General features: G+C 47.8%; 1 protein-coding gene across 2 annotated transcripts in view; it reads left to right on the top strand.

The window, feature by feature from the left end:
* The window catches only part of NCDN (neurochondrin), a 211,851-nt gene that overhangs the window by 101,602 nt on the left and 94,977 nt on the right, over positions 1–15,272 (top strand). For both annotated transcript variants that reach the window (XM_086956510.1, XM_086956509.1), the window contains exon 5: positions 4,120–4,332. In XM_086956510.1, coding sequence (XP_086812636.1) covers positions 4,120–4,332 — 213 coding nt within the window. The remainder of the gene's footprint in view (positions 1–4,119; positions 4,333–15,272) is intronic.

Raw genomic sequence — 15,272 nt, 5'->3', positions numbered from 1 at the left:
TAGGGCACCACGAACTTTGGAGCATATATAAGCTACACCACAGCACTATCATCTTGGACTCTGCCAGTCTACCCATCCAAGAGAGCGGCAGTTTGTTCCAAAAGGACACCTACCGCCTTAACGCATCGACTGCCTCAACTCATTGACCGTCCTGTGCACATTGAGGTGTAATATTTGAGAGTCCTCAAGCGCCACCTGAAAGCCCCAAGTCCGGATACCCCACTGCTCAAGATCCCTATGCGCCCATGTTGCCAACAGATCTATGGCCAGCGCGAAGAGCAGAAGAGCAAAGGGCCACCTTAGCGCATGCCCCTCTCCAGCGTCCACCCTCAGAACGACTCTGGTCCATGCAGACCAGGGCGCACAACTCTGTGTATAAATGTTTCCCCCAATGCAGATATCGTGGGGCGAACCCCACCTCCCTCAGTACTTCCAGCAGGTACCCCCAGTGAACCGTATCAAAGGCTTTTTTGAGATATAGGGATACCAGGGCCAGCTCCTCGTCCCCGTGTTGTACCTCGTGCAGGACATGGGTTAGCTGCTGTATATTCATACCAGTATTGTGACTGGGTATAAACCCACATTGGTCCCCACTGATCAAGTGAGGCATGTACGGGCCAAATGATGTGCCAAAACTTTACACAATATTTCGATGTCTGAATTAATCAAGGTGAGCGGTGATAGGCTGAAAGGTCCCAGCTGTCCCCCCAGGCTTCAAAAACCTACAAATCTCCCCTTCCAGCATGGTTGGGGGCAATAGTCCCCGCTCATAAGCCTACTCGTATACCTGGTGTAGGGACTGTGCCAACCTCGCTTGTCTGCTAAAATTCTGACGGAAATCTGTCCGCGCCTTGACCCACGGCAGCGCCCACAATATTGAAACTATTCTTTTTTTTTTTTAAACAGTTTTTATTAGAAACAAAAGCAGCAATAAAGACATTACATCGACAGCTTAGGTAAAAATGTTCGAGAGATTACAGCATTAGCTTCCTTATCATTAACCCCTTTCATGCTGATGACGAACCCCAGGCGTCATGCACTACGGTGCTCGTGTGCTGATGACGGCTGGGGTTCGTCACGGCCCGCCCCTGTTCGTGCTGTTTACAGCACACCAGGGGAATCGCGGCCGCATGGAAAGGGTTAATCCGGCAGAAGCCCATGGCAGCATATTCCAACAATTACATGACAATCATTGAAGCCTATTCTTAATTCACAGAGAATAGCTGTAAACCTGTATTTAATTTAACAAAAATACCCATTCATCCTCTCCTCCCTTCTGCTCTCAAGTCATTGTGCCTGTCCATTCCCTGTCTTCCAGAAGCATCTGCCCCTCCGCCCCTCCACCACACCCCTACCCTGCTCAGTTTGACTCCTTGCTTCCTTTGTTTGGCATTTGGCGTGAGCATATGAGGTTATTAGTCATCTAAACCACCACATCAGAATGCCTCAGCACTGCCAAAGACAATACTGCTGGCGCTGCTATCGTTGTGTTCTGCTGTTGATCTTAGCATAAGCTTATTGACCCACACCAGTGAATTGTATTTAGTAAAAGACATTAGTTGATAATAGCTGGGTTACTTTAGTGTCCCAAGCTGTCCGAGAAAGGAACATCCCAAAATAAAGCGACATCTTGTACTGCAACAATGTGGAAGCTATGGATAGGGCCTCTTTGCTGAACCGACTGCAGTAGAAGAAGAGCTTAGCAGAATCCTCACAGAAGGTATGCTACCATTTAACTATGTGGGGCTTCACATCCCAGTTATTATGTAGGGGTTTTTACCATCGCTTTTTGAAAGAATTGGTAACAAGATGTCCCCAGATCACGAAAGCGGTTTAACGAGTGGAGACTAGGTGGCCTAAGGCCCTGCGTGGCTTTCAGTTTTGCATCTCCTTGATTCTTCTTTTCAAAGAGCTCGGAGCGTACGAAGTGGCAAGCAAACAATTTGTGTACTCAATTAACATATTAAAAAATATGTTCCACCCCGCCTCCTGTTTTCTCTAGCCTCTAGTTAGCTGTTTGATTCTTGACTGAGCAGGATACTGGACCCGGAACTTGTTGGTGTGCCGAGGAGGCGGGTGCTCCATTAAAACAGCAGCCGCTGGGTCACATTGTTCTGGGCCTGGCACGGCACCTGACCAAATCAAACAGCCACCCAGCTTCTATCAGTTACAGAGCCAGGGTGATTAGAAGGCACAGTACAGACCTGCTGTGGCCTGGGGAAGAAAGCATAATAATGCTGAAATGGAATGGCTCACGTTTCTAAACCACATTCCACACATGCACATTGATTTAAATGAGTCCTAAGTCATCCCTTCTTTAGAGTGTACATATTTGTGTTGAGTCAGTTAGATCCTGTGGATTCGAACTTTAAATCACATGATTATCCTACCTTCAGACTGAATGCAATGTGTAAGTTGCTGTCTGGTGATGAGGCTTGCAAAACTGGACACAGTACAACTTGTAATCCCTCCCCGCAGCCCCCAAAACTGGACTTAATGCTGCAGTTGGTCTATAGAACTGACTCAATACTTTACTTTATGTAAATCTTTCAGAACTAGTCACAGTACTGCATTCAAGTCCTTGAACACAGGACACAATACTGTAGCCAAGGCCTCTTGAATTTACCCCAGTACTACAAGTGAGGCCATTAGGGTTGGCCAAATTGTTGACAGTGGTGCTTCAGGGACTGCACACATTGCTGTAAGTGAATTCTTAGAAATGTAATTGCATACTTGGCTCCCAGAAGTAATACATTTCTCATGTGGCTGCCAACGCTACAGGCAGTATTCTAGAAGAATACTTCTAGCGATGTCTCACAATCCGCCAAGAATACCTTCAGAATTAGATCGATTACTTCAGATGAGGTTTCAGAAGGGGACACGATAAGAAATGCATGATTGTTCAGTAAGTTTTTAGTTCAAAATCTGGAAGAGCCAACTCAGCCTTCCTTACCTCTAAGTACTGGGTAACTAGAGTACCAATGAATTGGGTTTTTTACAGTTTTTGGGCATGTCAAAGGGGCAGTATGCCATATAAATAATGATGTTCAGTTAAGAAGTGCACACAATTCTCTACATGAGGCATCACCCTTGCTGTGCATGGTTGTAACACTTTTCTACTGCTGGGTTTTCACACTTGGCACCTCAGCATTCTCTTTGTTCTCATTGCTGCAGTCTTCAGCTTCTTGTTTGAGGGGGTGTGATATAACTCGCCCCCTGCTGTGGCCTTCCAAATATCAGCTTCCATTCTTTGAGCTGCTCTTCATTGCCCCAAATACTTGGCTTCACATTTGACGCTCTTAAACGCTAGTAGGCTGAGTAAAGACAAGTTTCCGGAATCCTGAAGGGGAAACGGAGAAAGATAAGAGGCCAGATTTGTCAGTGTCATGTAGCTTGCAAATTAGGAAACGTACAAGAAGTGTTTATTTAGTAATTAACATTTATCAAATTTCATTTCTGCAAGTAATTGAAATGTACTCCACTAAGCCACAATCGGGATTATGTTTGACCGCTGGATGCCTTTAACACGTTTCCTTTGTTTATGTTTAAAGCTGCAGTGCCTGTGGATTATGACGTTCAGCGCATATGCCCCAAAGGAATTGGGGTGGGCCTTCCACCCGGGGCAGCACCGCTTTGTTTTTGGGTGAATTGCCGTGTTGAAAGTCTACCGGTAGCATACAACGTGTAAATCGTAATCTCTTCCTGATATGCTGGGCACCCTTCACTTGTCTCTTGAACATTGCACGTTTTATAAAAATCTGGAACATATACATTTTCAACTATATTTTGTGCTAGTTACTAGTGCCTAGCCTAGTTTGAAGCACACTGTTTTGGCAGATGAGCAAGCTTTGGCACAGAAATATCCAGTGATTTTTCCACAGGTAGAAAAGATAGAGTTAAAACCTCTGTTTCCGGTTCCTTTCATTTTTCCACTGGACTACGGTTCCTTCTTCACATTCTTTTTTCTCCAAGTTAGATGTCAGTTGTACAAGAAAAACGAATAGCCATTCTGCATTTGGATATTGTTTCTTTGTATAAGAATAAACGTTTTGTAGATTTTGATTTCTAAAACTGCTAACTTGTCCTGATTGAGTTGTCTGTATTTCCTTCTGCTCCTAGGTTCCTGTTGCCGGGCCTGTACCACCTCACGGCAGAAGATGCCCCACGCAGTATTCTGATATCCCAGGGACTGCCAGCTCTGCTTTGTGAGTACTTCCGGCTGCAGTGGGAGTTGTTCTCCACTGCACAGTTGCCTCCATCCCAGGAATACAGCCTGCAAACCACCTGCGGCATTTTTCTCAACCTTGCCGTCACCACACCAGATTTGATCAGGTAAGCTGGGTGTAAAGCAGCCCGAGACAATATGAGGTGGAGGATGACCGCCTGCGGTGAGTCTGGCACAGGGGCCTGCTCATAGTCACGGTTTGCATGGCTGTTGTGCGAGTTAGGAGTTGTGGAGCTAATCATAATTTGCGACCTTAAGTGATTTTGGTTTTACTCCGTTACCATACTTTATTTTACATGAATCTCATTGTTTGTTTATGTAGAAGTTGGGGTGTTATAACCAAAGCCAACCATAACTTTAACCGTGTTTTTTTCAGTATCCCAATCCTCAACTTAATGAAATATAACTCCTTTGTATATAGACATGCCCAGAGGGGACATGCATGTAATGCACCAGCTTATTTAATAACGTCTCCTTCCCTTGCCCCCCACCTCACCCCTTCACACCAGACCAGTTGAATTCCATGTAGAGACTTTGTAGGCAATAAATCCCAGCAGTGCATCAATCAACCCAGCACACCAAATCATATATATATTAAAACCATACCCTTTCAGGGTTAGAGTGATGCATACATTATGCAAAAAAAGAAGCAGTGAACACTGGGTAGTTCCCAAGTTTAGGCGGACAGCAGCTCCTGTATAGAGCACCCTACAACACCAGTGACACTTTGAATTTCCTTGCCTCAAATGTCTTAAATTTGCCTAGCTTAGTAACGGTAAGTTCCAATTCGATTAAGGACACGGAGGCGAGGATTATGCTTTTCTCTCTTCGCTGTTTATTCACATAAAACCATACAGCAGCCAGAAAAGCATCAAAAAACTTGAAAATTTTTGTATTCCAAACACAGGAATCATCAGAAAAACATCATAATAACATTTCTTAGAACAACAAATCCCATCAGTCCAACATTAGGTAGTCCTTTCTTAGTGTCCATAGATCCAAAGATAGGGCGTCCATCTTGTGAACTCCTCCTCTTTCTTCGTCGCGAGTCAGGCCAAAGTCTCAACGATCCTGTTTCGCACCATCATTACCTGGCGGAAAAAGAACAACGTGAGCTTTGCCATACCCGCTAAGCTTGAAGGCAAGTCAACGAAAGCATTGCAACAAGTCAATGACATGCAACCAAAGAGAACAGTAAATCCATAATGCAATCCGGAAAAAAGATTACTTACTCCAGTACGGGTGGGATCTCCGTAGAAGGTATGGGTGGGATAATCCTCGCCTCCGTGTCCTTAATAGAATTGAAACTTACCGTTACTAAGCTAGGCAAATTTCGATTCTATGTCAGGACCGGAGGCTTCGGATTATGCTTGTTCAAAGCTTGTTCACCACCAAACTAGCAATATCCACCACCGGCTTGAAATAAAACCTTTTGAAGGTGGAATCCGAAGACCAATCCGCAGCGCGCATGAGGTCTTCTAAACGTGCCCCAAGGGCAAATGCTTTTGAGGCCATGGCTCCTCTTGTGGAGTGAGCTCCGAACTGCTTTGTATCAATACCAGCTTCCTGCAACACCCAACGCACCCAACGGGCTATAGTGGGGGAAGAGACTGCCTTGTGAGGTTTGCGTAACGCAATGAGCAACTGTCGCTCGCCCGGAGGGCGGAGTTCTGTCGTGACATCTTCATACGTTTTTAAACATTGTACCACACACAACTTAGGGACATCCGCAAAAGCAGGGTAAGAAATAGACCTTGTAGCAGATTTTGTGCGGCGGCCCACGGTAAAGGTGACCCCATCCGGGGAAAACGCTCTCGCCGTGATATCTAAGGCGCGCACTTCGGACACCCTGCAACATGACACCAAACAGAGGAGCATCGCCAGTTTAGCAGACAGTTCCTTTAAGGAGAGATACTTGTTATGCTGCCAAGAAAGAAAAAGGTTCAACACCACGTTAACATCCCAAAGGACAGAATATCGTGGCTCCGGTGGTAAAGCAAGACGCACTCCTCTGAGGAGTCGACAGACGAGGGGATGTTCCCCGACCGCAACTCCATCCAACTTCTCATGAGCTGCTGATATGGCAGACCGTATCGTGTTAATAGTCCGGTATGCTAAGCCGGCCGTAGATAGTTCCGCCAGGAAATTCAGGATGGGGAACGAGACCTGCTACCATGGGATCCAAATCCCGTCGAAGACACCAACGAACCCACCTGGTCCAAGCCGATCTATATCTTTTTGCAGTGCTACCTGCCCAGGCTTTGGACAAAAGGTGCTGAGCTGAGTCCAAAAGGCCAGGGAGCGACCAACGTCTCCTGAAAGCCTCCATGCCATGAGGCGGAGAGAACCCTGGAGGAGATGGTGAGGATCCCCGTCCGGATTGAGGAGAAGACGAGGGAGCCGGGGGAGTAGGATTGGAAAACCCCAGGAAAGTTCCAGAAGAACCGGAAACCATACTTGCGACCTCCACACGGGCGTCACCATCACTACGTCCGCCATCTGCCGGCGAAGCTGGGCCGCGGCCCGCACTATCATGGAGAAAGGCGGGAAGGCATACGGTCGTTCCTGACTCCAGTCCTGGAGGAACGCATCCGTCTCCTCCGCCAGAGGATCCGGTCTCCAGCTGAAAAATCTCGGCAGCTGGAAGTCCAGACGGGATGCGAACAGGTCTATGGAAAAAGGATCCCAGCACGTCGTCAGCCAGTGGAACACCTGAACATCCAGCTTCCACAGGCTGGAGTCTCGCAGGTATCGCGAGTGCCAATCCGCCACTTGGTTGGCCTGCCCCGGAAGGTATTCTGCCGTCACCGAGATCTGATGGGCGAGACAATAGTCCCAAAAGTCGCCAAATCCGCTAGTGCCCGCGAGCGCGGACCTCCCAAATGGTTCACATACCGGACCGCCGAAACGTTGTCCATTCGTAGAAGGACACAAGACTTTACTGAATCTCTGGTCCAGCAACGGACGGCGAAGGATCCTGCTAGAAGTTCCAAGCAGTTGATGTGAAGCCGCTGTTCGTCGGATGACCAAGCGCCGCCTGTGGAGAAATCCCCGCAGCGGGCGCCCCAACCGGACCTGCTGGCGTCGGACTCTATCACCAAGTCCGGAACGGAACCGAAGATCGCTCGGCCGTTCCACGCCTCCATGTGGGCGAGCCACCAGGACATTTCTTCCTTGACCTCCACCGACAGGGGAATCAAGTGGTCGTTAGACAGCCCCCTGCGCAAATGATGCACTTTGAGGCGCTGGAGGGCCCGGTAATGAAGAGGACCCGGAAAAATCGCCTGAATAGACGACGAGAGAAGACCCACCACTCTGGCAACCTGCCGGAGAGAGGTGTGCGACTTGGAAATTGTCTGCCGCAGTACGTGCTTGATTTTGGCCATCTTCCTGGACGGAAGACTGAGAGTAGAGTGCACCGAATCTACCACGAAGCCCAAGAACACCATGGTTTGGGCGGGCGTGAAAGCCGACTTCTCCTTGTTGACAATAAAACCCAGACCTTGCAACAGGGAGACTGTCTGGGATAGATGAGCGGTCAACTTGCTCGGGTCCTGGCCCATCAGCAAAATGTCGTCCAGATAGACGATCAACCGAATCCCCTGACTCCGCAGGGCCTCGATCGCTGGGTGCAGAAGTTTGGTAAAGCACCAAGGGGCCGAGGAAAGCCCGAATGGAAGGGCCTTGAACTCGAAAACCATGCCCTTCCAGCAAAACTGGAGGAAACGGCGATGAGGTGGATGGATGGGGACCACCAAGTACGCGTCTTTGAGGTCCAGGCGAACCATCCAATCGTTTGGGAGCAGCACGTCCCTCAACAGATGGATGCCCTCCATCTTGAAGTGGTTGTACACTACCCAGCCATTGAACTCTTTGAGGTTGCTGACTGGCCGTTTGCCCCCGTCCACCTTCTCCACGAGAAAAATATTGCTCAGGAAACCCCCGAGGTGACGCGTTGTTCAACAAATAGCCCCTTTGCGCAGCACTGCCGAGACTTCCTCGTCGATCAACAGCACGTCTGGTTGAGAGAAAGTTATAGGCCGAGGCGGCTGTAGCTGGCGCGGCTGATCGTAAAACTCTATGCGGAACCCCCGCACGGTCTGAAGGACCCATGCGTCCGTTGTAATAGCCGCCCAAGCCTGTGGGAAACATGCCAACCGTCCCCCAATTATAACTTGATCCGCAGGGATCACACTCACCGTGGGAAATGTTGCCGCCGGAGTCATTCCTGAAGCCTCCACGTCCTCGGAAGCGTTGACCCCTCGTCGGGTAGAAGTTGTTGTAGTGTGCAGAGGTGTTGTAGTTTCCTCTGCCGGAGCCCTGCCCTTTATTGGGTTGTTGCTGACCGCCACGGCCGGTCGTGAGGCCCCTGCCACGACCAGCCCCCCGGGAAAAACGCTGGTGGAAGACACTTTTGATGGTGGACTGGGCCTTGTCCAGCGAATTGAAAGTTGAGACAAATTTACCTAGTTCTTTTATAAACGGTTCTCCAAAGAGACCCCCTTGCGCGACCGCGCCTGCCTCCGAGGAGGCCAAATCCCCCAATTTGGGGTCCAATTTGATTAACAGAGAACGACGTCGTTCAGTGGAGAGGGCGCAGTTAGCGTTCCCCAAGAATATGACGGCACGTTGCGCCCAATTGGATAACACCTCCGGGCATATGGCGTTGCCCGACACCTTGGCCTCTTCGGCCATGTCCAGGATCTTGGTGAGGGGGCCTATGGCTTCCAACAGCTTGTCTTGACATGAGCGCCAAGAACGATCGATCCCCTTACGAGGGTCCTTCACAAACTTGGCCATGAATGTGGCCATCTTCCCATCCAATTCAGGTGTCCTAGCCACCTTACCTTCTAGGGTAGGACGGGGACACTCCCCCCTCAGGCAACTGCGCGCCTCCTTCTCTAAGGGCTTGCGGAGGCGGCCCGCCACAAACTGCGCGACCTTGTCCCCAGGCGTCCAAGCAGCCGACCGTGGGTGAATTATTTCATCCGGGTCGAGCATGCCCGAAGTGTCCTTGGGCAACTCCGTCGCGGATGTGGACGGTCGCCAAGACCGCACGGAATCCTCGTCATCCTCGTCTGTATCCGCGGGGGAAATTCCCCCCGGGGAGGGAGGGGCAGTACCAGCCGATGTCGAGGGGACCGGAGGCGGGAGCGACGCAGGGGCAGGCACGGTCGCCTTAGCCAGAAAAGCGTCCCGTAGGCGCTTGCAGGCGTCCTTGTCCACGCCCTGCGCGCCACCAGGACCTGCGTCCCTACACACCTTCTTGGCCGCTGGTGGCTGACTGGGATCAGTGGCGGGCACCCCCGCGAGGCTCGGCGCCAACTTGGCGCACTCCTCTACTATGCGGGCCGATAGCCTGTCTTCCATGGGCCCTACAATCTCCTGCACACAACGATAAATTGACTGGTCTACAGCCGCATAAAATTCGTCGTCTTGGAGGTACTGGTGGGATTCCTCCTCCTCAACGTAATATCCCTCAGCCATGGCACACCTAACGCGCAGCAATAAAATATAAGGATCTGAGGGTTTCGATGGCGTAGATAACCGCCAAATATGGGGCAACCGGAGGTTAGCGGATTTTTTACGCCGGCGGAACCAGGCAGTCACGAAGGCAGCACCAGCCTTCTTAGCGCGCCGACCCTCTCACAGAGACCGGGTCACACCGCCTCCCAGCGCGCTTAAGCGGGTAACACCCCAGCGGAAGCAATGCAGGAAAAAAGGGGTGCTCAAACCTGCCCGAAGGCGTCAACGTGGTCGTAACCACCAATACAGACCCCAACGGGGCGTTCAAAACACGGGACAATACAACCCAAGAAGGGCGTCAGGGTTAGGCGGTAACAGGGCTTCGGCGCGACTTCGTCCTCCCAGCGCGGCTCCAGTCAGCGAGACGGAAACCGCGCTAGGGCAGGCGAGACGCTACGGCGCCCTCTAGCGGTGATATCGACACCGCGGAACACACGGGGACATCGCGTAAGGGGCGAATGCGTCCCCGCGATGAAAGGGGCTCTGTAGAAGGAAAAAAACCCACAGAACCCACCAAAGAATAAGCAACAAACCTACACAAAATAGGATATACAATAAACAAGAAAAACCCCTTCAGACACAAAACTGTGAGAGAGAGGGAGAAATAGCACTTAACTGGCTGCGAAGCAGCGAAGAAAGAGGAGGAGTTCACAAGATGGACGCCCTATCTTCGGATCTATGGACACTAAGAAAGGACTACCTAATGTTGGACTGATGGGATTTGTGGTTCTAAGAAATGTTATTATGATGTTTTTCTGATGATTCCTGTGTTTGGAATACAAAAAAATTCACGTTTTTTGATGCTTTTCTGGCTGCTGTGTGGTTTTATGTGAATAAACAGCGAAGAGAGAAAAGCATAATCCGAAGCCTCCGGTCCTGACATAGAATTAGCATCGTGCCATCCATATTGAGCCCAAAGGGGACAAAGTCTTGTGCCATTTCTACAGCAACATTTTTAATCATAGGATTAGCACAGTGCCATCCAGGCCAAGCTGTAAAATGACAGGCACAGTATTACAGCTTTGTACTAGTGAAATTCCATCCAAGTCAACCTGTAATGAATAAAAGCATCCCATGACACGTGGTTCGCTACCATTATAACTCTTCAGGGAGGTTTAGCTTTGTCCAGACACAAGGGAGCACTCGGTATTAGTCAAAACAATACCCTTTCGGAGTGTTGCATAAATTATGCAAGAAAGAAGCCGAGAACTCTAGGTTATAACTTGGTATCTCAAGTAACTATAACGCGCCCCCATCCCCTCCCCCCCCTCCCCGCCATGAACAGTTTTCTCATCAATAATTTTACAGCAAATGTTACACTGATATTATCAAAGATGTAATGACGGATTCAATATGTGGGGAAATTGGCAGTGTCTGACACGGGCGCAAGCCATAGTTACCTCAGAGCACGACTGCCTTGCCAAACAGATACATAGAAAAACCTGCTTTTTATTACATAATCTCATATTGAGATTTTTTATTTTTTTTTATTTTTTATTTCCAGAAAGCAATAGTTACATTCTTTCCTTTAGAGAAAACAAGAACAACAAAGAATACGAAACAAACTACCAAGATCAAGCAGTGTACCAAAAGAAATTATTCTTATTATTTTTTGCCTACTGTTCTATCATTGGGCCCCAAAGTAACCGGCCCCTGACCTGCCATTTCCAAATTGTACACATGATACAGTCTGGCATACCATGCCTGATAGGTTGGAGGATCCTCATCCTTCCACTTTGACGAAATCATTATACGATAAATAGCTATTACCATGAAGCAGGAATAGATTTGGGGCCGTGCTAACTGTAAACTTTTATCAAAGCCAAATACCTATATGGTTGGTGTTTTAGAGACGTCCCGCCCCAAATTTTGACCTAAAAACGTTTCAATCCCCTCCTTTAATTCGTCCCAGTTGTAGCAGTCAGAGAACATGTGGACCAAATCAGCCAGGCCTGATCACACCTTGGACATTTGTTATTATCCCTTTTCCCCATGCCCAGAGTTTAGCTGGTGTAAAGTAAAGCCTAAAAATTGTTTTAAAAATCTGGGCTTTAAGGTTAGCCGACAGAAATACTTTCTTTGATAATTCTAATGATCTGCACAGATCTACGTCCGGGTTGTCCAGTTTAGTCGCTCACCCACTTTCTACTCTTGTTATGTCATCCTGATTAGCCTCCATCAGCATAGCGTACAGATCCTTTACTCTGGCCTGTTTTTTTTTAGGTAGTCTAAATTCGGGATGAGGGCAAGGTTGGAAGGTTGTATGGTTGTTTTTTTTATTATCTCACTAACTTGTATATATTTTAAAAGTGTTCTAGGGTCTAACCCATATCATTCCTCAAGTTCCTTAAATGGAACAAGGCCATTAATTTCCATAATATCTTCGATTTTATTAACTCCTGCCTTTTCCCATATTCTGCTTATTTTGTCATAAAATGGAGTCGAAAAGACTGAGGAGCCCCATAGGGACACATATCTCTGAATTCTGGGAATTTTCAACGTTTTACTAACCCTCCACCACAAATTCCACGCTGCTCTTATGGTCTTAAAACGTGTTTTTTTTATAATAGCTACCCTCGAGTTGCCTCACTAATAAGCCTGGTGCAAGATTCCCAACTGCTAATTCATAAATTGATGGCGGGGTTCCGTTATCCAAATCTATTATCATGGCCTGATCCCAAACATTTGGTCTAAATAAGGTAGTCCTATGATGCAACATTACTGCCCAGTAATAATGTAGTACATTAGGGACTGCCAGCACCCCTCGGTGTTGTGGTAAAACCATTAATTTCAGCGACCTCCTGATTTTCTTATAACCCCATATATATTGAGAGAACAGCCCATTTACTTAAAAAACAAGTTAGCAGGTTCCTAGGGTATGCACCGAATGAAGTAAAAAATCTTAGGAAACATCGTCGTCTTTATGACATTAGCTCTTCCAATAATGGATAGATGTAGATTATCCATTCTCTTCAGGTCTCCCCCATTTTCCTTAAAAGAGGAGCCAAGTTGATTTCCCATATTTTTCCAACTTCTGCTGCAATAGTTACCCCTAGATACGTAACTGATTCCATCCTTCAGGAGTCCTGAAATTGCGTAGTCCCAGTACAGACTATTTTTGTTTGTCCTGGCTATTGCCCCTTGTGGGTCTGGGGTAACAACTGCGATATTGTCAGCGTAGGCTAGAACTTTGGTAGTGTATCCCCGGACCTCTACTGATTTAAATACATTATCATTCAACAGAGATCTAATTAGGGGGGTCTATAGAGAGCGCAAATAACAAAGGGAAGCAGGGACACCCCTGCCTTGTACCACGTGTGATCTCAATCCTACCCGACTCCCTCCCCATTAGAGTTGTATCTTTGCTTGAGCTTGGACATACATAGCTTCAATGGCAGTTAAAACTTGTGGACCAAAGCCATTAGATCTTAAATTTTGCCACAAATATGCCCATTCTACTAGGTCAAATGCTTTCTGCGCATCCAATCATATCAGAGACATCTGCGTACCCGTGGCTTTAGCTATATCAAATAAGGAGGTTTCCTTTCGGACATGATCCGTTGTTCCTCTGCCCGGTATGAAGCCATGTTGCCATGGGCTCACTAGTGTCCCGATTATTTTAGATAATCTTAGAGCCATACATAATCTTGGAATATAGTTTCTCATCAGTGTTGATTAATGATATTGGTCTGTATGAGGCAGGGTCCTCAGCGTTCTTCCCCTTTTTCAAAAGGATCACTATGTTGGCCTCCTGCCACGACTGGGGCGGGACCCCCTTCTGTTGTACCGCTAGAAATTAATCTAACATTAGCGGCGCAAATTCTGGCTGTAGCACTTTATATATCTCCATCGGGATTTCATCTGGGCCCTCCGCTTTGCCCGGGGCCATCGTCTGCAATGCTTCAAGGACCTCATTCAGGGATATGTCTTCTAGCTCTAGCAGCTGAGGGGGGCCATTCCCTGTTGCTTCCTCTGTTGTCATTGGCCCAGGGCCTCTTGAGCGATATAGATCTTGATAGAAGTCTGTGAGAATATTTAAAATAACCAGAAGATCTGTAGATATCTTACATTCTATTCCTCTTAGTTTAAAAATATTATTTGCTGCTGCTTTTTGCCTCACTCTGAGTGCCAAGTGCTTCCCCATCATCTCGCCATATTCGTAATTATCCCGCGTATCTGTTTGGAATCTCTCTGCCACTCTTTTATTAAGGATTTCATTAATGTTAGCCTTATTCCTGATTCTATGTCGGGACTGGAGGCCAGGATTATGCCTTCTTTCTTCACTTTTATTCCATTAGCAGCACGAAGGTAACAAAAAACTACTTTTCCCATGAACCACAGGGAAAACGTAGTCTAAGAAACAATCATGACAACAACCAATCATGATCAGAGACCATGTCCTGCTTTAAGCAGATGCTGAAGACCTGGCTTTTCACCCAACCGCGCTAGGTGCTTAACTCTGGTCCTCGTGGTCAAGCCTGTTCTTCTAGCGCCGGGACACCTCCGTGTGAGGTAGCTGTTCGCGATTTATAAAATGCTGTATTATTATTATTATTATTATTATGTCTAATCAGGGGCAACCAGTCCGATATAGTCTTTTGCTAGTGTCCATTCTCCCTCTTTCTTCGCTGCTCCGCATCAAAGATAAGTACTCTCCAGTACCTTTGGGCTGTTTAGTGCTTGGGATTGTTATTGATGTTATTATATGCTTATCGTTATTTTGTACTGTTGCATGCATGGGTTTTATTGCTTTCCTGGAGCGCGTTCAGGCTTTGCTTTGATTCTGAGGCGTTTTCACCGTTCACTTCACATATTTTCTGTCAGCTCTTGTTCGAGGCATGTGGGCTGCTGAATTCATATCTGTGCATAGATTGCCGCCTAGTGTTGGGTCAGGATGATTGCACATTGTTGTCCTGTAAGAGTCTTCGAAGTATCACAAGATAGGTGGCTCCTCCCCTGGACTACAGTGTGCATGGGCATCCTCTCCATCCTCAGATTGTTTTTTTCTGCCATTGGGTTCGGATGTATATTTGTTAACTCAAGTTCGGAATCGATAAAAAACTTTATATTTGGTCAAAAGGCCTTTAGTTATCGTCGGTATTGTCTTTGCGATCGGTGCCCAGTACTTGTTCCAGCTCTATCCTCGAGCCGGACGTCAAGAAGAGCTGCGTGGATTTTCAGCACTAAAGGCCCGGTCGACGCCAGAGGCCTTATCGACGATCCATTATGGAACGGAGCCCGTTCAAAAGATGTCCCGTTTGCAACTCCAAGTATCCTCACATCGATGTCCACCCGGTGTGCAACAAGTGCCTGTCTCCGGATCACGATGAAGCCTGCTGTATGGCTTGTTCTCGGTCCCGCTTCAAGAAGACGATTCGCCTTCGACGCGCAGCGCGAAAGGAGGCCCACCAGACTGCACCTGACCCGGTGAACATCTTCGATGCCGAGGAAGATGAGGGAGTCGAGCAGGAAGTTCAAGAGAACCTGTCTGATCCTGCATCGGAGATCGACTCCAGTTACG

The sequence above is a fragment of the Lissotriton vulgaris genome, chromosome 2_1 (assembly GCF_964263255.1).
Source record: "Lissotriton vulgaris chromosome 2_1, aLisVul1.2, whole genome shotgun sequence".
NCBI classification, from domain to species: Eukaryota; Metazoa; Chordata; class Amphibia; order Caudata; family Salamandridae; genus Lissotriton; species Lissotriton vulgaris.
Note: the sequence above shows the minus strand (reverse complement) of the source record. Positions and strands in the feature narration are given on the sequence as shown.